The sequence below is a fragment of the Aotus nancymaae genome, unplaced genomic scaffold (genome assembly GCF_030222135.1).
Source record: "Aotus nancymaae isolate 86718 unplaced genomic scaffold, 86718_ANA_hifiasm-v0.15.2.pri h1tg000029l, whole genome shotgun sequence".
Taxonomy (NCBI): domain Eukaryota; kingdom Metazoa; phylum Chordata; class Mammalia; order Primates; family Aotidae; genus Aotus; species Aotus nancymaae.
Genome location: NW_026988442.1, coordinates 2,509,390 through 2,534,429, shown reverse-complemented (window position 1 = coordinate 2,534,429; position 25,040 = coordinate 2,509,390). Strand labels below are relative to the sequence as shown.

At 41.0% G+C, this 25,040-nt stretch overlaps 1 protein-coding gene across 3 annotated transcripts in view; it reads right to left on the bottom strand.

The window, feature by feature from the left end:
* PAK5 (p21 (RAC1) activated kinase 5) overlaps positions 1–25,040 on the bottom strand; it is a 299,715-nt gene that overhangs the window by 4,349 nt on the left and 270,326 nt on the right. For all 3 annotated transcript variants that reach the window (XM_012455429.3, XM_021665767.2, XM_021665766.2), the window contains exons 5-9: positions 24,291–24,782; positions 21,286–21,419; positions 16,132–16,258; positions 2,275–2,400; positions 504–638 (exon numbers count right to left, since the gene is read on the bottom strand). In XM_012455429.3, the coding sequence (XP_012310852.2) occupies positions 504–638; positions 2,275–2,400; positions 16,132–16,258; positions 21,286–21,419; positions 24,291–24,782 (1,014 nt within the window). The remainder of the gene's footprint in view (positions 1–503; positions 639–2,274; positions 2,401–16,131; positions 16,259–21,285; positions 21,420–24,290; positions 24,783–25,040) is intronic.

Below are 25,040 nucleotides of genomic sequence, written 5' to 3'. Positions count from 1 at the left end.
AGCAGTGTAAAACAGACTCATACAACCAGCTTTCAATCCCCTCTCCTGTGCACTCCATCACATCACAGTACGGTTTTTTTCATAGTACACACCATGTTTTATTCATTTGTTTATGGTTTATTATCTGTTTCCCCAACCAAAATGCAAGTTCTACAAGAGACAGAAAATCTGGAGTCATGCACGGTGATATCCCCAGCTATTAGACATCCCCAGCATGTAACAGATGCTCAGTGAATGGGTATGGCACAGAGCACCTGATTTACTCTTCTAACCAACCCTTTGAGATAGAAGCCAGTTGTAACCCATTTTATAGATGAAGAACTTTGGTGTAGAAAAGGGTGAGTTACTTGCCCCGTAAAAGAATGGAAGAAAAGAGTTTCAAACCTAAGTGACTATTTCCAAAGTCCATGCCCATAAACCAGGATCTCCCTGCTAGATGTGATAAGCCAGTCTTAAAAATCCAAAAGCTGTTCTGAACTTCAGCAACAGCTGCTGCTTCTCACCTTGTGTAGGTCCTTCACTCTTGGAGGTAAACTGTCCCTGATCCTCCGCATCGCCTGGAGTGGGGGCTCATTGAAGTAAGGGGGCTCGCCATCGATCATTTCAATCACCATGATCCCGAGGGACCAGATGTCCACCTGTTAGGCACACCTCACTGGTTAGATCAGGCAAGGAGAACATTCTGAAATGTCAAGTGTGTCCACAGAACCCAAGAGATTAATACTCATTCATAAATGAATATGGTATTTGTAACCTGTCAACATTTACAATACAGATTTATAGGCTAAACTGCTGGGTTACTGAGTTTTTGCTAACAATCTTTGCTTTTTATGGACAAATTCAATGAAGGTTCCACCCATCAGAAATAAATGAGTATCTTAACATTCTAAAGTTTAGTAGTTTAATTTTTACTCTGTTAACTTTAGTAGTAAACTGTCTATCAGGGCAGATGAGAAAAATCACCCAGTTTAATGTTATAAAAATAGAGAATAAAATTGTATTTAAACTATAAGCAAATAAGAAAGTTTTGACATATTTGTAACAAACTGCAAAGAACTACCTTGCAGGATGCAGAATATATTCTGATTCCTTTATTAATTTTCTTTTAAAAATAGTTCTTTTCTCCCCTACTTTGGGATTTCCTCCCCCTACCTTTTATTACCATTTCAAAACAGCCTGCACAAAACCTTGCTTTACAAAAGCATTTTTCAGGGATTGGAGAAAAGAAAAGGAGGAGATGACAAGCAATTCTTTCTGAGTAAAGAATGGGAAGTCAGGACAATGAGGAGCCATCACTGTGCTATAAATTCCCAGTCCCACTCACTTCCCCTTTACAGCCTCATTATAGCTCTTATCTGTTCAATGTATTGCTATTATTATCCCTTGGAGTGACCTTCACCGAGAATTTATCTCTCAGGACTACAGTGAGAAAAACAAGTTGAGAACTCATCCAAGGTCAAGCAAACAAGAGAAAGAGACAGATGCTGCCTTAACTTTTGCCAATGTCATTAGCTCACTGCCATGTCTTCTCATGCTTCCCTTCTCCCAGAATCACCATCTGCCCCATCATGTGTGGAAACACCATGCCTAGCCAAAACATACCCCTTGGCTTCCACCTGTACGCAGTCTTATGTGCCTCTGAGTTTCCACCCATGCTATTACTTCCTAAGAACTCCTTCTGGCCCTGTATTTTCACATTTCCAAGCGCTACCCCTTAAAAGATTATGAGTGACGGTTTTCATTCCAGTGGAAATAGAAATTGTGCCATGTTTTTGACTATGATATAATATTCACATATAATTTTTTTTCCTTTGAGAAAACATTGTGTAGGTCCGTCATTGTTGTAAACTGTGTTGAAAATGGTTGCTCATTTAAATATCACCTCTATTTTGTGGCACTTTCTTTGATCCTCTTTCCTTCTTCTGGATCCTCATGCCTGCTCATCTTCAGCCACTTTGCAAGTTGCATTGCCTTGCTTGGTGTGTCCCTGCCACTGAGAGTGGGATCAGAGTTGGAGTGACTCTCCCACAATATTCACTGTAGGACTGCGATAAATAGCTCTTGGATAAATACTGCAATGATCTGCCCAGGGGTGGCCAGGCTCCCTCCTGCCACAGCCTACCTACTCTGTGCCTCATCTAGTGAGTGGGGATCAAAGATGGCGTCAAAAGTCACTGCTTCCATCTCCTGTGGTCACCAACTGTCTCAGAACCAATTTGTCCCTGAGCCTGCCCCCCAGTCCTGCCACTCCTGACTATGACTGTGACCCCTTACCTCTGTCCCATAAGGTAGCCTAGAAATCACCTCGGGGGCCATCCAGTAGGGAGTGCCAACCAATGATTTCCTCTTCGGCACCTCTTTGGAAACTTGAGCACAGAAACCAAAATCAGATAACTTTATCTGAAAAGGAGAGAAATGCAACAAACTAGCAATTTTAAAACAATGTCTGCTAAACGTGAAAATACAAACATGGAGAGTTTCAAATTTATAACAAAACAGTCTCATCAACAAGCCCTGGACATATCAGAGGAGGACTGTCAGACCCTTTTATTGGAAAGGCATGGTCCATTTTAATGGCGACACTTCCCCCAGGCCCATCAGGATCAACTTCCAAATGTCTAAACTCCTGCTGCTTACGTTACTCCTATAAAATGATGAAACAACAACCAAAAATCTTTACACATTAAATACACGCAAAACAAAATGGTGGTTACATCCCAGCCCACAAGTTTAATTTAATGTAACAGATGATGCTTTCATATACGTAAATTACTATTCTCAATGTGAATTTTGAACAAACTGATATAATTTAGGTTCTTTTGAGTTGAGCACATTTAGATTTCTATGCACCATGAGGCGAATCAAAGAACCATCTCTTTTCTATACTTGAAATATTGCAAGACCTTTGTTTATCCAGGATGTGTAAACGCAACTTTTAGTACTGGATCCCCTTCCCTTTTTGGTTTGCTCCTTTGTCCATGACAATTGAAGCTGCCAACGTGAACATCAGTGCAGTGGAAACAGGCATAGAATTTGGGTGTCAGCACTTGGTTGTTAGGAGTTTAAGGTGGTTATCCTAAGGACTCAGCGTATATACGTGTTTTTTACCTTAGATATCATCGAGGAGAAAAAAAATTTCTTTTCCCAGAGCTCATGTACTCTTAAAAACACACCACACAGTTAGGCACCCTGCTGGTTTATGAATTCTAGATGACCAGGATTCAGCTTATTTCTGGGAGGCATAATTTCTAGTCATGATGACCTAGTCTGGACTTCAAACAGCCTTATGAAAGAGACATCAAAGAGTCACTTAGAGTTGTTGGTGATAATAGAACACAGAGAAAACAATGATTCAGAATTACCACTTGAAGTTAAAGTTTTTTAAAGATCAATAGTACAGTCTTCAAGGTATGGATTCTCTCTTAACTCTCTTCACACCTCTCTGAAGTTCCTCTTCCAATGCTTTTATTCTGGCTCTGCCTCTGCTGCCCACCTCTTAAATACTGGGGTTCCCTAGGGTGCTGGTTTCCACTCTCACGTCTTCCCTTCTTATATTGTCTTACTGGATACTCTTTTTCTTTCCATGCTTAATTCAGACCTGTCTCTTCCATTCAAAGCCTGAATTTCCAACTATTGTATATTTCTACATGGATGACAACAAGTACTTCCAAACTCAGCATCCCTCTCTCTGCTCCAAAATCTGACTCCTTTTCTACAATCCTATTCTAGTGAATGACACCAACATCCATCAACATCTATCTATAAAAATCATCCTTCACTCTTCTCTCTATCTCACCCTAAGTCTTTCTAGAGTTTTAAAAAGTCCATCTTTGTAGCTTCGGGACCCACAATAGTGCTTGGCCCACAATAGGTTTTCAAAATCAAGATTATTGCATGAATTAATGAGCCTCAATTGTAAGAAATAAAAGAGGCCTTTGAGAATGAAGAACAAGGCATCAATATATTATAAAGATCAGGATTCAGCAGGGAGGTCTGGCCCAGAGACAAATTCCCCTGCCACACATGTTATTATGGTAATCGCCAAACATATAGAAAAGCTTAAAGAATTATACAGTGAACATCCCTATATGCACCAAGTAGATTCTATAATTATTAATATGTTTTACTGTGTGGGCTTTATCACATCTATCTCTGTCTCTCTATCCATCCATCTATTCATCTAATATTTGATGCATTTCAAACTTAACTGCTGACAGCTGTGTACCTCACTCCTAATTTAGTGTTAACAGGAGTTCAATGTGTGTGTGTGTTTTTAACAGTTTATGTAAAATGTACATAGAGTGAAATGTACACACCTTAGGTTTATCATGTGATGAGTTTTGACCTCCCAGTACTATCAAGATCTGGGCATTGTCACCACCGGGGCACAACTGAGAGGGTCCTTGGGATATGGGTGGTAGTCAAAGCCTTGAAGGGCCATAGCATGAGAAAAGAAGACCATATATGAAATACTGGGCACGTGGGGCGGATGAAATTGAAGCATTACTGGAGACTCAAGAGAAAGATATTAAGAAATCAGAGAAACAATGGAGAATAAATTGGGAAAGCCAAGGTGGGGATAGCAGCAGCTGGGACCCAACAGCGAGGTGAAACCCGTAAGAATTGAGAGCCACTGTTGTGCGTGGCAATGAGGGCACCCCTAGTAGCCTGTAGTTTCAGGTTGAGTCAATGGTGGAATCCAGAGAGTAGTCAGGTAGATCTCAGTCAGACTGCTTTTCAAGAAATGAGATGTATTTTAATACAGATAGAAGACACCCAGCAGTTACAAATGTGGTGAATATGATAATGATGACAATGATAATTATTACTATTCTCTTTTGCGGGTTGAATGTCTCCCAGAATTCACATCCATCCAAACCGCAGCATGTGATCTTATTTGGAAAAGAGTCTTTGCAGATATAATTAGTGAAGGTGAGGTCATACTAGACTGGGGACAGGCCCTAAATCCCATGACTGAAAATAGGAGAGGACACAGACACACAGAGAAGAAGACCATGTGAAGACAAAGCAGAGACCGGAGGGATGAGTGTACAAGCCAACCAACACCAAGGATTGCCACAACCACCAGAAACCAGGAGAAAGATAAATAACGCTTCTCCCTCAGAGCTTCCAGACGGAAACAACACTGCTAATATCTTGATTTTGGACCTCTGGACTCTTGAACTGTGAGAATACATTTCATGCAGAGAGAAGAAAATGCCACTTAATTGGTAGCAATTTGATATAGCAGTCCTAGAGTCCTAGAAAATGGATACACTCACTGAGCTCTTACTACCTGCCAGGTAACACTATAAACACTTTACTGTATTATCTCATTTCACTGCTCACAAGAAACTAACGAGCTAGGAAATATTATTATCTCCATTTTACAGAGAAGTAAGCCAAAGGATAGAAGTGGTTAGGTCACTTTGCCAAGGATACAGAACTAGTAAGTGGAAGAGCCAAGAATCAGGATTTTAACCACCACTCTGTACTGAAGAACAAAGTTACAGGCTGGAAGAAGGGAGTTATTGGAGTGGTAGATGTTGAAGAAAGAAGAGAGAGTGAGGGTAACTGATGACAGAGTTTTTAAAGCATCCCTTCAGGAGGGTGGGATGGGATCCAGGGTCTTGCTACTAAAGCATCATTTTCATCAATAGCAGCAGGAGCAGCAGCAGCAGTGTTACCTGGGAGCTTGTTAGACCTGCAGAACCTCAGGCCCCACCCCAGACCTACTGAAGTTACAGTTTCCACTTTAAAACGATCCCCAGGCCATTGGTGTACACATTATAGCTTGAATCATAGGAGACCACAGTTCAGCCAAGAAACAGAAGAGGAAGGAGGTCACATGTACAGGTGAGGATGAAGGGGCATTTATTTGCACAGTCTCATCTCTTTAGCATTTTGACAAAAGCCTTAACATTTTCACCATGCCCTGTCTTCCTTCTGCTGACCTCAACACTCTACAGTTCATCTGAATGGCTTTTGAAGTCCTCACTCCTCATGGCTTTCTGCACACACTGAAACCATTCCTAGGGACCAGGGGTGTTCCTGGAATGTAGGATTTCCAGTGCTAAAACCCAGAAAGTTCTGGGCAAATCAGAAAGAGGTCATCTTACGATGTATTCCCAACTCTGAGTTTTTGTTGATGGCTTTTCTTGCATATTCAATTCTTAGGCATACATCAAGGGCTGTATCAAATCTAACATTCTCCAGAATTCTTCTCAGAAGACCATGTTGATCTCTCTCCTTTCCAAATTCAGAAAATTTAGCAAGCACTCAATCCTGAACTGTTTTCTGATGCTGATTTTCTGCCTCTATCTAGAGATGATATTCCTTGGGGGCAACAGCTCTGCTTTCTGATTGCAGAGCCTTACTGTGTTCCTTAAGAGCTGGGCAAACAGTACAAATGCAGATAACACATGTGACTAGATTTATTTTATATTGACATACATACATAGTTCATCAGGTGACAGAAGACACATTGAAGCTCTTTCTGAAAACATCGAAAACATACTGAAGATAGCTGTTTCTAGAATCAAAGTTGGAACACAGATGAAATGAAAGTAACATGGTGGAAATTTTCAACATGATTTTTTTCTTTTTTCATTTCCTTGTTCATGATATTCTCACTAATTGGCTTAAGGCCAGTCATTTTGACAATAGTGGTATGATTTGAACTGGAAGGGTTAGATTATTCCCAATGAAATGCTAGAGAAAGCTGGTTTAGTAGAGAGGTGATCTTCTCAATTGCTTATCAAGAATCAACCCCAGAGGACTCAGATCATAGAATTTCCCATGTAGTATGAAGAACAGGGCCTTGTAGCCATGATAGCTCGTCCATAATCCTTGATGCCCTATTGTAAGAGGACACGAAAATGCACAGAAGTAAAAATCTTACAGTCCACCCCTTGTAGTCTGGGATTATTTGCAAAAGGGGAGAAAAAGTAGTGAGGTTGACTATATCTGGTCCCATCCTCCTTATGATATATCACTTTTCTTTACTCCAAGCAGATGGTTGTGGGCTTCGGAAGTATCTATGTTGCATGTATCCCCATTCAAATAAGGGAGAGGAGAAGCTCCACAAGCATGTGGTCAGAGGTAATATTCAAAATATTTAATCACCAGATTAATGTAGGCCAATTGGAACCTAGATATAAAGTCAAGCAAAGTCCTAGAGTTACCCTGAGAAATGAGGTGAGGAGGGTCTTGGGAGGGGGCTGGAGTGATGAGGGATAACCTAAGGACTTAAAGCAGTGGCTGTCAACCAACTAGCATGAAAATCTTGCAATATTTTAAAAAACGGGTGTAGAAACACTAGTAAAACTGACTGAATAATAGCCTTGGCCATACCCAGTGTGAAAGGAAAATAAAAACTCAGGACCCCAATTCACTCGTCCAAGAGGAAAAATTAAACTTAAAGTTGAGTCCTGTAAGAAGCTGCCTTCTGTTTTGTTCCTAAGTAGACAGCTACAGGTCATAGGTATCACCACAGGTAGCAACTCTATATTCACAATATATTCCGTAAAGTGCCCATTTGCTGAGCATGAGACAAATACATAATTGACCGTTCTCCTACCTGCTCCTTCTCTCTTGTGACAAGTAGATGATCATACGCTCCCTCTTTCCCCTCCAGCCCACTTTTCCCCTTTCCCTCAAATTCATCTTTGGAGAAAGGCACAGATCACAGACAGTTTCTATGAAGCCATGCTTTCTTATTTTTCTGGACCTATCCTTAACCTTGGCAAAATAAACTTTTAAATTGATTGACACCTGCCTCAGATACTTTTTCATTTTACAGCAGCAAGTAAAACATACTCCACGGAGACATGGCACAATAGTGTGGGCGGAAGTGAGCTTATGGCAATGCTACTGGCTTCCATGGTCTGTGTGGGATGTGCAGGGATTCAGAAGTTCCTCCAAATCTCAGTGAGGGAATGGGGAAAGGCCTGGCTCAAGCCTGTGGTTGGGACAAGGAGGCAGCCTGCAGGGCAGCTTTCAACCCATGAGTGAAGAGGCTGCAGCTGTGAAGTACAGCGGATGTGCGCCCCCAGACAGCCCAGCCACTGAGAGGACCAGTCAATCCACAGTCAATCCTACTACCTGCTCACCAGTCCAGGTAGCAGGAGAGTCCAATGACACCAAGACAGGGAGGAGAGAGGAACAAGAAGATGCTTCCTATCTCCTTCAACCTGAGGTCCCACGAGCAATGCTTGTCTCTCCTTCTCCCGCACTGCATCCTGGGAATGAATGAGGGTGGAGGGGGTGGGGAGGGAGTAGGTGGTGGTTAAATTTGAAAGACTGAGTTTATAAAGGTATCATTTATACCTCATAATAATGTAGTCGAACTTTGATAGGCAATGTTCAAATTATTCAAGCCAACTAAAATTAATGAATTGAATTAAAATAGAGATTTAAAAAAATAATCTAGCTAGTAGGACGTTGTGAAGAAGTCTGGGTTAGTTTTAGGAAACATACAAACTATAATTGTGGTGTAGGGTGTGTGTGTGTGTGTGTGTGTGTGTGTGTGTGTATTTCCAAAACTAGGGTGTGAGTAAATCTGCAACCCCAAAACACAGAGAGTAGAGGAGGAACAAACATTCCAATAAATTTTGTTTGCCTGTAAACTTAAGAAACCCAAATGATTGAGGAGGTGAATGTATCAGCATTTTGGTATTGGCAGTTTTAAATGTGAATATCTCTAGTGCGGGTTTCTCTTTGCTGACATGAAAAATACCCAAACCCCTCAAAATATGGCATCCTAATAACCATCTCCCTGACAAACTGTGAGATGAGCAATTGAAACTCGACACTTGGAAGTGAGGCCTGTTCTTTTGCTGTAGGAGTGTAAGTGCTTTTGCATGATTCTTTACTCATCCAAGTACATAAAAGGGACAATTTTCTAAAAGAACATAATTGCACACAACATTTGTCCAAATAAATCTGCAAGTAGATAATGAGAACTCAAGTAATGAGTATAATAAACCACTGTAGGCGGATCTTAAAAGCAAATCACATAGACGCTAAGCTGAACCTTACTTTGGATAGAATTGTGCAACTGGGCTGCTTAGGAAACCACCTTTGTCTCATCAATGCAGCTAGGCTAAGAGAACTACCGCTAATACGTTATCCGCCTCCTAAAAGGAGAAAATGTAGCTTGTCGCCCAATGGCCACACAAGGAACTTTAGTTTAGAGCTCAGACAAAGCTGCTATTTAAACGTGAGATCCTATCCACCTCTCTTGTGTCCTGGCCAGGAATCAGGGGTCCCACAAAAGAATGGTGGAGGGTTGGGGGGAGTGAGGGTGGGCAAAAGAGAGTCTATCCACAGGAGAGCTACAGGTTTAAAGATAGAATGTAAAAACCCTCGCTCTGTAAATGGCTTGCACTCTAAAGAATTCTGTGTCTGCTCTCGGGTCTTGGCTAATGCAAAAGAGGGCTGCTTGTGTGCTTGGTTTCTGGGTGCTTCCTTATAAGGCAGTGGTATTCAATGTGCAATATATGTCGCATCAGCCTCACCAGAGAGCCTGTTAGAAATGCAGCTTCCTGGGTACCACGTAACCTGACTGAACCAGAATCTCTGGGGGTGGGGCCTAGGAATGTGTTTCTTGCTAAGCTTTCCAGCGAGTTCTGATGCTCAGCAAAGTCTGAGGAACTTTTGCTTTAAGGAGATGACCCAAGGACAAAGGAACTTAGAGAGGGAACTGAAAGGGCCAGCCTGATGATGGTGCTTCCAGTTCTACGTAAGGTCCACTTCTTCAGCTGCCATATCCAAGAGGGGAGACACCAGAGAGGCTAAACCAATGGGACACAGAGACGTCAGCCAGCCCTGCCGCAAGTCTGTGCAACAGTGCCAAAGGCAAACACAATCCTGGGTCTCCTGACCTTTCATGCTGTGCTTCCTGCAGTAGGAAAAGTTACCTCTGTGGAGTAGAAGGGAAAGGAGGAGGGACAGAGGTCAGGTACATTAAAGCAGAATGAATTTTAGCAAGTCATTTCACATACTCTAGCCTCTGCTTATTTAAGAAGAGCATTTGAGAGAGAATCTTCAGGTCTTCTTCAATGCTCAAATTCTGGTTATTTGAGAGACAACAAAATTCAAATGTTTAAGGGAACCAGGCAAGCCATATCAATAAACCGAGAGGGCCAGATGGAGGTGAAGCTAGTGATCACTGAAACAGGAAGTTCCGGGAAGGTCGGGGCAGGGCACCCACAGCATGTGCTATGGTACAACTCACCCTCCTTATACCACTTCCCCTACCGCCATGTGTGAATTTAGATATAGTGTTGCCAGACCCTTTGCTTTTTCAAGGAAGAAAGAATCTGGAACTTTATATGACATCTTCCAAGTTTTGATTTGTGGCAATCAATTTATAGTAAAAAGAAAAAGAGATCATAAAGACCACTTGTGTGTGTCTCTTTTCCAAAACTTAGTGGATTTAGTAGGTAATGGGTTTGAATTCCAGCCAATGAATTTGTCAAAAGTCACTCACTGCTTATTGGCCCCTAAGTAATTCATTTCTCCAATGCTGACCTTAGGCCAAGGAAAGGTCATGATGATTCTATACAACACTTAATTACAAGGGCAGAGGAAATGCCTTCTGACTTAGCATTTACCTTGTACCTGGTGTACTTCTGAGGGTTTTATACAAATTACATCATTAATTCCTAAGCCACTCTATGAGATACTATACTATTTATTTTCCTCTTTCAATCCCAAACACCACATTCTCCCTTCTTAACACAAGTTAGTGACTTGTTAGATATTATTCATGCCATAGATAATAATTGAATGACTTATTTTTAGTTGATAGAAGATAATCTGTCTAGTCCTTTAAAAGGACAGAAAGTATTCATTATTTTAAACCTAAGCAATTCTCTGTAATTTTTCCTAACTTAAAAAATTTTTTAAATTAAACATTTTTTTTTGGAGACCTGCAGGGTCTCACTTTGTTACTCAGACTGGAGTGTAGTGGTATGATCTTGGCTCACTGCAGCCTCAAACTCTAGGAGCTCAACCAATCCTCCTGCCTCAGTCTCCAGGGTAGCTAGGACTATAGGCAAGTGCCACCACATCCAGCCACATCCAGCTAATTTTTTAGTTTTCTTGTAGAAATGAGATGGGTCTCCAATATATTTCCCAGGTTGGTTTTGAACTACTGGGCTCAAGCAGTTCTCCTGCCTCAGCCTTCCAAAGCACTGGGATTACAGATGTGAGCCACCATGCCCAGCCAACTTTTAATTTTTAGTAATGACAAATCCACAGGAAGTTGCAATATGTACCCAGTTCTCACCAGTATTAGCATCTTACATGGCTACAGTACAATATCAATACCAATAAATTGATTAGGTACAACTTATAGAACATATTCAAATTTCATCAGTTATACATGAATTCATTGTGTAGTGTATAAATGTATACTCTGGGGCTGGGTACAGTGGCTCACGCCTGTAATCCCAGCACTTTGGGAGGCCGAGGCGGGTGGATCATGAGGTCAAGAGATCGAGACCATCCTGGTCAACATGGTGAAACCCCGTCTCTACTAAAAATGCAAAAAATTAGCTGGGCATGGTAGCGCGTGCCTGTAATCCCAGCTACTCAGGAGGCTGAGGCAGGAGAATTGCCTGAACCCGGGAGGCGGAGGTTGCAGTGAGCCGAGATCACGCCATTGCACTCCAGCCTGGGTAACAAGAGCGAAACTCCATCTCAAAAAAATAATAATAATAATAAATAAATAAATAAATAAATAAATGTATACTCTGAAATTTTATCACATGTGGCCAACCAGTCAACTAACCAAGGGAAGGCTAGTTAACTGGCGAGTTACTATGGTGGGCAACTAGAGCTTGATCTTGCTGAGGAAGTCTGGAAGACTATGCTAAACAGTGCAAAAATCATTGCAGTTTTGCCATTAAAAGTGATGGCAGTTACTTTTGCACCAACCTACTATAACCACCACCAAAATAAAGATACCCAACTGCAACATCACCACAGGACTCCCTCGTGCTATTCTTTACAGATACATTCCCACAACCCCCAACCCCTGCCAATCACTCATCTGCTGTGCATTTCTATAATTATAATGTTTCATGAATGTGTGTGTGTGTGTGTGTGTGTGTGTGTGTGTGGAATCTTATAGTATGCATCCTTTAGAGATTGGTGTTTTCTCACTCAGTATAATTTTCCTGAGGTTCGCCCAAGTTCTTGTGTGTGTCACTTGTTGGTTTTTATTGTTGAGTGATATTCCATGATATGGATATATTAATACTATTTGTTTAACCATTCACCCTTTGAAGGACATTTAGGTAGTTTCCACATTGGAGCTATTATTAAGAAAACTGCTATAAACATTTGTGTATAAGTTTCTGTGGGAAAATAAGTTTCCATTTCTCTGGATAAATGCCTCAGAGTGCAAGTGCTGGTTGTACGGTAAGTCCATTTTTAGTTTTGAAAAATTATTGCCAAAGTATTTTTCTGAGTGGCCATGCCTTTAATTCCTATGAGCAGTGTATGAATGAGTGTTGTTATCAATATTTTTCATTTTACTCATTCTTCTAGGTGTGCAGTGAATAGCTCATTGTAGTTTTAACGTACATTTCTCAAAAGTTAATGATGTTGAACATCTCCAAACAGTAAGAGAACCCAACATATCTTGTGTGGCAGACAGTATTCTCCAAAAATGCCAACAATAATTTTGCCCATCTCATGAGCTTTTCTTACAATATGACTTAAATTTTCTCACACTGAGGAGGACTCTATACTCCTGCTCTCTGAATCTGTAAGGGCTTGTGACCATAGTGAAAGTAATGCTATGTGATTCTGAGGCTAGGCAATAAAAATCATGCACTTCCACCTCGTTTTCTTGGGAAACACTCTTGGGAACCAGCTGCCATGCCATGAGGAAACTCAAGCCACATGGGGAGGCCATGTTGTAGGTGTTCTGGTGACAGTTCCAGTCAGCCTGCCTGGATTGACTACCTGACATGTGAGTGAGGATGACTTACAGATGACTCTGGCTCCAGGCATTATCCAACCACAAGTCAAAGCAGTGCTGCTTTGTTGAGCTTAGTCCACTCTTGGATCCATGAGAGACAATGCTATAAGGACTGTTGACAAATGTTTAGAGGTTTCATTATAAATAACTGCAATAGATAATTGAAAATGTCTTCTCCACTATATAATGTTGTACACTAATAGACTAGTATAAAAATGTACTCTTAGCCTTTTCTTGGAGTAGCCACGCTCCATTTCTGCTTTCTGTTAAAAGTTTCCTTTCTCTATAGACACTGGAGAAGCCACTGGAGTTACATGGTTCTTAACATGAATGAGTAAACTCTGGACAACATGACCAAGAGGCACAAGATCCACTCAACATGCTGTTGCTTCCTCTGCCTGGAACACTCCTGTCTCTGGCAGCCACAGGGTCCAGTCCCCCATGTCTCTGTTGTAATGCCACCACATGAGAGGGGTCTTTTGACCAGCCTCCATATCAGAGCCCTACCCCTTCCATCACTCCCCATTCTCCTTACTATGCCTAAATTAATCCTAGGAAACTTAGTACTTATCACCCCTTGTTTGGTGGGGATTTTGTTTATTTATCTATTTGTTTATCATCACATTTCCAGCCCCCAAATAAGCTCACTGGAGGAAGTGATTTTGCTTTGTTCATCCTTTGGATTTAGAACTGTCTGTGACACGTGGTAGACATTCAGTAAATATTCAGTGAATGAATGAGGGAACAAACCAAGAAGGACTAAAGCATCTACAATATGCCTATTTCTGTGCACTCTTTGCTGGGTGCACAGGGGTGCAGCAGGTGTTAAAGAGAAAGGTTCTGCTCTTGAGAATGACAATTGAATGATTTAAGAATCTTGCACATTGAGGGGAGGGGAGATCTTGAAGTAAGCTGATTAAACAATGACTTCTTATCTTAGTCTCATTTCTGATTTTGATACTGGATATGTTCTTACAGCAAGGAAGCCTGTACCACAAATTTCTAGAAACAGAGAAAGTCTGGCTTGAAATTGCTCTTGTAGACCAGTTTAATGCTCGGCAAATCACATTCTGAGACCACAGAGCCTTGTGTAGGTGCTTTCCTCAGTCAGGCAAGGGAGGATTCTGGACCTTTTCTCATAGCTGCCCTACTCAGTATGGGAGATTGAGCAAAAATGCATACACAGTCTTCTTTTCCCTGTATCCACATCCCTTTGCAATGTGACTTTGCATCTTCTCCTATCAAGAGGTAGAGTCCATTTCCCCACTCCTTGAGTCTGGGCTTAGATATTTAGCAAATATAATATAAGCAGAAGATTTGAAAGGGCCTACACATCAGGGCTTGCCTCTTTTGCTCTTGGGAACTTTGTCACAGGTACCATGTGAATAAGTCTGGGCTACTCTGGGATATGAGTAATACTTGGCCCTATTAATGCACTGTCCCTGCTGAGAGCCAGCTGACTGCCTAGCAAATGAGTAAGGCCATAACCATGGGCTGATTGCAACTGGAAGAGAGAGCTCAGCTGATACCACATGATGCAAAGATGAGTTGGTGCAGAGATGAGTTATGCAAGTGGGGTCAGACCAAACGCTGGCTCACAGATTCGTGAGAAAATAAATGGTGGTAGTTTTAAGCCAGTAACTGTTAAGTGGATGTAGCAAAACCTGACTGATACATGCTACTGTACCCTTCTTTCTTAAGAGAAGCCACAGAATGGTTAGAGCAATGCAAAAAAGACTTAAAACTCCCCATTAAACACAATCCCAAGTTTGCAGATTGTGTATGCATGTACATGGAAATATGTGATAAATAAGTAACCAGATTGGGGTGATCTTTGTTTTATCCTCTGTACTTTTCTGAGTTTACTAAATTTTCTACAATAAGATTTACAATCTTTTTAAAACAACAAGGGAAAAAAAAAAAGCCAAAGTGCTTGGACAGTTTCTTCTGGCTGCCCTCTGATCATTCCTGGGCAATTTCTGATATGACGTGAACATTTTCCACATGGCAGGGGTTGCTGGGTGTAAAAGACAGGAGTATCAAAGAAAAGGACGGCTCCATTCATGCCAGGGCCATTGCCTCTGGTGGGAGTTTCAGGAGGCTCAAGAGGCCCTAATAATGAAGAGCTATGCTCTGAAACTCTTCCATTTAACCAAGGCTTCCTTGGAATGTCAACTGGTTATTTCCTTGGCTGTTATATTCCATGCCCTGTGCCCTGGTGTGGCTGATGAGTTTCAGCAGAATCCCTTGAGCAGCTTGTGGTGATGTGAAATGCCGAAATCTGGGCCTGGAAGTGTGCCAGTGTAATACACATCTTCTGTTTGTCCTTCTGGATCTATTTCCTCCCTCCTCCAGGCCTTAGGAAAAAAACCTATATTGATTGCATTTTGGCTCCTAGCTGGTTTCAGCCAATGGGGAGCACCAGTAGCAAACTAGAAGGAAGGAGAAGAATGAGGTTGGAGGATTTATTCTCTCAGCTATCATCCTGCAGGTTCATCTTGGTTTGGCTTCTACCAAAGATCAGAGCTCCTGCCACGCAGCCCTGAAATCTACAGCAATCTCCATTTCCAGATTCTAGTAGCCAGGACCTTGCCTCACCACTTCAGGCAGTAGTAGGAGTGATGTTCCATTCTAAAGTACTGTACTAATCCTCATACACTATTTCTTATGATTTTTCTACATCTGCCTACACTCTTATAAACTGTCCGTTTATTACACCATCCTCAAATTACCCAAGTGGAGTTGATCATCTGTTACCTGCAGGGGCTCTGAAAGTTACTATAAACACACATATTCATATGAATGGATTGGATGCACCCCTAGAAGAGTCAGCTCTTCTCCTCCAACTAAAACAGGGATGTGGCAGAAAAGGAAAAGAAACGTCCATAGTTTCCATGACTTCTTATACTTATTGTTAAAGAGGGAAATTATCCATCAAAGTCAGGCAATTCTGACTAACAAGATGACACAGAGGAAGAGATGGTAATTTCTTTTTTTTTAAGCTTTCTGGGACTAGAAGTAGGTGACTTGTGACTAAGAAAAATTAGAGTTATGAAAAAGTGTTTCTAAGAGAATTATGCCCATGACAGATAGACTGACAAGGAAAACTATGAAGGGGCCAAACATGAAAATCTTACCCGGCCATCACTTGTCAGGAGGATGGAGTCACTTTTTATGTCCCTGTGAATCACTCCTTGGTTATGAAGGTAGGAGAGAGCTCTCAGAACTGACAGGCAGACAGTAGCTATCTGTTCTTCATTCATTCTGGAAAGGAAATACCATTTAAGGAACAAGACAGGTTTAAGAACATCTTTGAAATGCTCAAGAGAGGCAGCTCCTTTGTGCTTTAGTGAACCAGTGCACGTGCTCCAGCACATATCTGAAAAATCTACAGTCAAGGGAAGGAAGTCTTTGGGATCTGATTCCCAGAACAAAGGTTTGGCACTGAGAATGACAGTCAAATGAAAGAGATCACTGTCAGCTTTTTGGTCATTCACGCAAATGCACTTCAAGGAACCCTTTTTATTTTTATTTATTTATTTTTTTGGGGGAGGAGTCTCACTCTGTCACCTAGGCTGGCGTGCAGCAGCATGATTTCAGTTCACGGAAACCTCTGCCTCTCGGGTTCAAGTGATTCTCCTGCCTCAGCTTCCCAAGTAGCTGGGATTGTAGGCATCCACCACCACACTCGGCTAATTTTTGTATTTTTAGTAGAAATTGGGGTTTCTCCATGTTGGCCAGGCTGGAATTGAAGCACTCCTGACCTCAGGTGATCCACCCACCTCAGCCTCCCATAGTGCTGGGATGATACCTGGCTCCATGAACTCTTAACGAATAATTCCATAGGCAGGGACAAGCCTCCAGGGTCATACAGGGACAGCACACTGAATAGGTGGACAAAAGTTTCAGGTGTGGCTGTTAACTAACTGATCATAAGAAAATCCTTTAAATCCCTTTGGTCTCATTTTCTTCATCTGAGAAATGGGGACAGCTTCGGCTCTCTTCAAGGCTAAGCTCAGATAAAGTAATCTTTGCATCTCTAATTCCTCCTCTGGGACCTACTCCACTTCTCATTCACCCTCTCTCTTCTTCCTCCAAGGAGCTAGAGGTGTTTGTCACTTCAGGCCCCTTCTCTTAAAAGGAAATTGGACCTAGGAAGTTACTAATAACTAAGTGTGAATGGATAGTATTTAAATAAATGGACCATGGGAATGAGAAAGGAAGCAAAGCATTGGTTATAGGCTCCCATGTCTCATGACTGCACCCCTGTGGAGAAAGTTTTTCCTTCTCCACAGTTTTAGAGGAGGAGGTGGAGGTCAGTATCTGCCCAAGATTGCACAGCTAAGAAACGGCCAGGTCATGATTCAAACCCTACCTCTTTTTGAGTCCAGAACCCATGCTTTCCCAAATTCCCATTATCCCATACTGCCCTCACCACTCAAAAGAATGGATTTTTCTGAGTGAAACAGTTCAGCCACTGAGGAATCTAGGTAAGAATTTTTTGGATGGCACAGCTTGTTCAGTTGCCCTCAAAATGACTCATTTAGGCAGCTGCCTAACTCATCTATGTGCAGAAATTCTTCCCTATCTCATATTAAATAATAAATTTAAAAGAGGTTTTAAAGCAAACTATCATGCAAACAGAGGAGACTACCAGGAGAAACAGAGGGTGTAAATGACCAGAGCCCAAATTTAAGGACTACCTTGTGAACCTCCAGTAACCCCAGGTAAATCTAACGTCAGCAGAACAAGGAAATGAAAGGCTTTGAATTTGCATTTCAGTCTAGTTGATGCCAAAAGTTCCTGATGAGATTCAAAAGTAAAGTATAAGGAGATAGCCAATTAGGAGAATATTAAAGGTATAAAGTTGATGAGTATGAAGAAACATACCCTTCCCCTCATGGAGGATTTGACTGGGTGCAGTGGCTCATGCCTGTAATCCTAGCAATTTTGGAGGCCGAGGCGGGCGGATTGCCTGAGCTCAGGAGTTCGAGACCAGCCTGGCCAATGCGGCGAAATCCTGTCTCTACCAAAAATATAAAAAATTAGCTGGGTGTGGTGGCCCATGCCCGTAATCCCAGCTACTGAGGAGACTGAAGCATGAGAATTGTTTGAACCCGGGTGGTGGAGGTTGCAGTGAGCCGAGATCGCACCACTGCATTCCAGCCTGGGCCACAGAGTGAGACTCTGTTTCAAAAAAAAAAAAAAAAAAAGGAGGCATCAGTCTCATACAAAGGCAGGTGAGAAGAAATGTTTTTGTCTTAAACAGAGGAAACTGACAACTTCTGTGTTCTGGGTTTTGTGGTGCGTTGGTCATTATGCTGAATGATTTTCACATGACCATTTTCACATGTGCCAAAAACACATCCCTCAGAGGTTTAGAGTATTTGCAGCAGGGACAAGTTCACATATACCTTCAAATTAATTCAGGACTAAGAACCACCATATTTAATAAAATTATTTTCTCTTGAATTCCGTGAAATTTGAGTTATCTGAAACAGGTATAAAGATTCTTTACAGGTCGACTATACCAAAAATTACTTGAATCTAACCCCTAGTCACTAACTGGAGGATCCCCTTTGACTGGAACGTGTGACAAATACTTCCTAATCCAATGCCTTTGAAATTAACATGACCAACTGGAGAACGACTGGTGCATGTCTACTTCTACTTCTTTTCTAAAGAAAAAAAGCTTGGAATGGGATAAAAATGCTTCAGCTCTAGAGTCAACCTCAAATTCAAATCCTGGCTGTATCAATTATTAAACCTGTGGTCTTGAGAAGGATACCTTTTGAAATTTTGAGATAGGGTCTTGCTCTGTTGCCCAAGCAGGAGTGTAACGGCACAATCATAGCTCACCGCAGCCTTAAACTTTTGGGCTCAGGTGATCCTCCCATCTTAGCCTCTTGAGTAGCGAGGACTACAGGTACATGCCACCACACCCAGTTAATTTTTAAAATTTTTTGTAGAGACAAAGTTGCCCAGGCTGGTCTTGAACACCTGCCCTCAAGTGATCCTCCTGCCTTGGTCTCCCAAAGTTTTTTGGGATTAAAGCCATGAGCCACCATGCCTGGTGAAGAATATTTTTCCTCTTTGAGTTGTAGCTTCATCCCTTGACAGACAGGTATATCAGCATCTGCCTCATAGAAATATGTGATGGTTACATGATTAATATATAAAGAGCTTGATGGTGCTTGGCACTTTTCTTTCACTTCTGGAACCCTCGGCTTCCTGGAAATTAGAAGGATCTGACTTAAGATGTTAGGTTAGTGTTAACACTTCAGCATATATAAGAAACACCTGGGCATCTGACTAGAGCACGGATTCTCATTTAGTTGGTCTGGGACAGTACCTGAGATTCTGCATTTTTAATAAGCTCCCAGGTCCTCAGACAGCAGGGGGGTTAGATGTGTTATCAACCAATCAATAATTCATTCAATATCTACTACAGAAAACTCTCTGAACTATCAGTTTAAGATTTCGAATACTAAATATTCTGGTGTTCCTTGAAATGCAATTTCTTTTTGCCTCTGGAGTTACTGGGTCTTTAAAAGGGAAATTGGTTGACAACTCTGGATGGAGAAAATTAGAAAATACAATGGGTTTTAGAGACACAGTCTCCTGAGAGGTTTCCATGGATACAAAATAAGAATGGAAAGGAAACTTGACAAAGGTAGAGCTGGAGACCTGAGTAGCTATGTGAAGCTCTGGAAGGTAAGAAAAAAGCTTCTCCCCTGAACACATTTTTATTTTTTGCTTTATATGAAAAAAGCAAAAACTGTATATCACATTTGCCTTATTCTTATATCTTTCCAGTATATTTGTTTCTAACAATTAAGATGATCTTATGTGTTTTTTTGTTGGGCATGTCTTATTCTACACCAACAAGAGTTTTCCAGCTGAATCGCTGGTGATAAGTGTTCAGCGTCTTCACTCACAACCCTTTATTGTGAGATGGTCTACTCCAGACTGAGAACTGTGGAGCCACAAAAAATCTCATTTTAGTGGAGAAAAAGCAGCATGTTCTATGCCTCACAGAGTTTTCCTGTGCTTTCCTGTTACCTTGCTTTCCACGTATTACATACCTGGATCCACTTTTGATTCAGGTGCCATTTCAATAACATCAGCTAACACTCGATACCTCTTCCTCATGACAACTCTTTCTTAACTTTTTGGCATTTTATTTAGATCAAGACCAAGGTTAAAGTTTCCCAAATGTAACATGCTATTTTATATGTCTATTCCATAGAACCTTGCTTCTCTAAGTATGGTTCATGAACCAGCAGCATTGGCATTGCCTGGGAGTTTGCCATAAATGGAGTCCTACACCCCTCTCTAGTGAGTCAGGATATGCATTTTGATAAGATCCACAATGATGTATGTGGACACTGGAATTGAAGAGGCACTGTCCTAGCACATATTCTCTTCTCTGCCTTCAACGTCCTTTTCCTCCCTCTTGCCTTCTTAGTAAACTCCTATTCATCTCTGAAAATCCATCTCAGATGTCTCCTTATATTAAACAGAAATTTTTCTTGACTCTAATAGAGACATTTAGATATTATTCTATGCTACACACACATATATTCCTAATTTTGCACTGATATTATCATGTATTTCTCATTAGTGATGTCCCTGAGGGGATATATCTGAGCCATATTCATTTTTATCTTCTGCATCTCCAGCACTTGCAAAAGAGCCTGGCACATAAAAGGTGCTCAATAAATATTTAATAAAATGGCTGGAACTGGCACATCAGGGAGGCAAATAGCTGAAGCGATAGGCTGGTAATTAACCGTTGTTACTTGCAAGAATATTTTAAAACAGAATTGAAGAAATTCTCTGTGCCATGTAGATTCATTATTCTGATACAAAACTTCCCCGCTCTTTCCTTCGCCCGGTATCCTTGGTGATCTTAGCACGCAGCAGCAGTAGGGTAACTTGGGAGAATGAAATTCGGCTTTAGAAATCTATGTAGGTGATGGGAAATTCTATTATTTGCAACCAAAGCTTCATTCTTAGCAGGTTGCTTACTTTAAATCAATGGGTATTAATGCCCTTGTGAGGGCAGGAGAACATTAACCAAATGAACGAACTATACATGCCTGATAGCGTAATGGGCCTTCTGGGGAATGTGGGGTAAAGGGTAGTCATATTCCCTGACTCCAAAGTGCCCACAATTTATGAAGGGTTCATAGTCACTGAGGCTTTATCCTGGAGAAGAATAAGAAGCATTATCTGGAATAATCCTGGAGAATAATGATAATAATTATCTGGATAATAAAGAAGCTTACCTGGTGTGAGTCACAATGTCTGTCAAGGCACCACCTTCTAGAAACTCCATGACCACCCAGAGCTCATCACCAACAAGGTAGCTGTTGTACATGTCAACCACATTCTCATGGTGGTAATCCCGCATGATCACGACCTGGATGAACGGGAAAGATACTTTTGACTTGTGAAGATGAAGTTGCTTTTTGTTCTCTTGTGGACACACCTACAACTGTAAGTAAACTGATTGAAAGGTGCTGATTGTGGGGAATTTTATTCATAAATCTATGTTAGACAAAAAGCATCAAGGGTAGCTAGTAGAAATAAAAGGAATCAAGGTAGCAAATTTGAGAGAAAATGACAGGTCCCCCAGACACTGGAGAGACACAGAGAAAGTAATGAAAACAGGTAGAACAAAAGCAAGATTTGCATTCAGAAGAGGGAGTTTGGTTGACTGCCTGCAGGGATATGATCAGATATCCCTAAGGGTCTCCTTTAGAATGCACTGTTCACAGTCTGCTGCTGGCTATGCTAGCAAAGGGTCACCAACTCATAGTAAGTGAGGGAATGAGTCCCATAAGTGAATGAAGTAAGCTATTGTTAAAACTGGAGCCACACAAGACCAACTTAAATTCTCCTTAAAAGAAGGTATAGGTTGCACCTGAGAGATATTTGGGCTGAATTCAAAGAATATATATTGAAGATAAATATGGCATAGGCATAAAAAAGGCTAAAGAGACTGCTTGCTGGAGAGAGCTTCCAGAAATTGCTGCCCTGTGGCTGTTTCCACTGGAGTTTTCAGAGTTAGCGTTAATAATAAATTACAGAATTGTTTATCCACATCATAATGCTCTGTGTGTTCTGGCATTGTGGTTTGAAAAATAAATTCCAGAAGTCAGGAATAGTGGACTGGGAAGATGCTGAAGCCCACTCACCTGGAACTCTGTGAGATTTGGAGCATGTGTGAGAAATAAGCACCCGTGGGAGCTGGAGATGTGTGGAGGCCACTGGGGGCTTCACGTGAGCCTCTGTGAAAAACAGTTCAGAATTGCAGCTGAATGCATTTGCACAGTGCCTGTTTATGGATCAAATACCTTCTGCTTACTTCTCAAAGAATAGGAGTGCTCACAATAGAAAGACAAAGAGGTCAAGCAGCCATAGATTGTTCTGGGAGTCAGAAGGTGGATTGTGCACGCTGTCCTGGAGACCGACATCTAACACTGATATCCTGACTTGATATCTTTAGGGCTTAGAGCTCTCATCCACAAAAACTTATCTTTCCCCACAATGCTCTTACAAAATTACTAAAATAATATTACTGCAAAACACTTGATGTGTTTTCTAACATAATTACTCATGTTTCCCTTCCTATTTTAGATTTCTTAAGTGATAAGTTTAAGAGGTAAATGAGAAAGTGGAAGGTAAATGTTAAAGAACAACAAATATACCGAGAAGGGTTGATTCCTTAACATATCAATAGCTCTTAATGCATCTATAAAACAAATGCTGGTACCCCAGTTGAAAACTGTATACAGAACATATGATTCAGTGAAGAAATAAAAATGGCCTATAACCACATAAAATGAAATTTAGCCACACTAGTAATGAAAGTGCTAATGAAAAGTGTAAGGTTTATTCATGTCTAGCAGATGAACAGAGATAACATGACAATATAAATGGTGCTACTGAAGGTGAAAAAGTATTGTTCGTGAGAGTCTAGATTGGTACAAACTTTCTGGAAATTAACAGTGTATACCACTTCTCTAAAAAAAATTACATGACATTTGATGTGTTCATCCTACTTCTAGAAATCTAAGAAAATAATCAGATATGAAGCCAAAGACATATGTGTAACAACACTGACTGCAAAACAATAAAACTGACAAATTGGAAACAATATAAATCAGACACTAGTTTTAAATATAATACATATATATGAGAGAATATTATTAAGCCATTAAAATTGTGTTTTGGCATGTAGTTGTAGAATATGTTAATATATTTTATATTATATTAATAAAAATAAGTAATATATGCCTATATATGTTATTAAATGTTAATAAATGTTAATAAAATAAAATGTTAGTATTAATGTTAACATTAAGTGAAATTTAGAAAGTCACAAAACTACATACATATAAAGTTACCTCATATTTATTAAATCAGAGACTGGTTTAATAAATTTGATACACATATATGATAGAAGATTATAAGGCCATTAAAATGGTCATTAAATTTACTTTACAGTAATAAATATATGTCAATATATTTTATTTGATATTAATTTTATTAGTATTCATGTTAATATTAATTGAAATTTAGAAAGTTACCAAACTACATATATAGAGAATTATCCCAAATGAAAGAAATTTGTAAATAGAAAAATATAGGAAATAAACACTGAAATATTAATGCAGGCAATTCCTTGACTGGGGGATTTTTGTGGGACTTTTTACTTTCCATATACTCTACAGAAATAAATCATTATTTTTATAATTAGGAAAAAATATTTTAAAGTTCCTGAAGAGCAACAGTCCATTGGTAAACTGACCCTGGTCTATTGTTTTAAAAATTGTTTATGGAGGGTATATGATGATATCACAATAGTGCAAAATATATACACACCCACATAGATACAGTGTAGCATGAGACTTAGAATCTGCTAGACAGATATTCAAGTCCTAGCTCTGCAGTCAACCTGCTGCATGACCCTGGGCTGGTCTCTTCACCTGTCTGAGCCCAGGTTTCCTTGTTAAAATGGTGATAACATCTTTCTGTCTCACAGAGTTGTTGTGAGGATCAAGCTAGATTAATGCTTAGTACAGCGGCTGATACACATGAAGTACTTTATAGAGGTAACAGCCATATGTGCATAGAAAAAAAGACTAGAAGGAAATATTACAGGGGATGCTATTTATGTCTTTATATTTTCAGTGCTTTTCTAATGTCCTAAAATGTAGATGTGTATAACTTTTGAAATGGGAAATAAATGTGACAAAGGAAAGGATGACCCAAACACACCCCTTACCTCATTAAAAAGCAGTTCCCGTCTCTGTTGCTTCCGGAGGTCCATTTTCTTCACTGCAACTTGTTTCCCTGTGTGTTTCTCGGTGGCGATGCACACAATGCCGGTTGAACCTTCCCCGATTTTGATAAAGTTGTCCAAGTATTCCCTGGGGTCTCCTGGGCTGACCACCAGCTGCAGGGCTGCCCGAAACTGTTCATGGGACACCCTGGAGGGCTGCTGGTCAGAGGAGGAGCCCCAGCTGGGCGGCGGGTAGGTGCTGGATGAGAGGCTGAGGGAGCTCAGGTAGGAAGCCGTGGAGATATACTGCGAACTGCTCTGCAGGGAAGGGTGGTGGTACAAGGTGGCTTTGTGGTACCCAGCCGGATACTGGTGGCTGCTTGAGGAATAGCCTGCTTTGCTTTGACTTTGAGGTAGTTTGGCAGGGCCCCTGGGGTAGGTGTCAGACCCAGACAGTGGAGGGCTGAGGACCATCTGTGCTCGATCGTAATCCACCTGGGAAGACAGACATGGATAGAGAATATTCACATGCTAGATCTGAATGCTACAGCCAGGTGGTGAGTGAGCTGACTGACAGCTGGCAGAATGAGGATCACCAGAGGGAGATGAGAGGATCTGGCTGGGGCACCAACAGAACCGGCCAAACCTAGGGAAGGGCCTTCTCTGGTGCACGTGCACCACAGCAGCAGGTTAGTTCTTGTGCCTTATCCAAGGTGTACTTGCTGGTTAAGCCCTATTTTCTTGTTCAGGAAT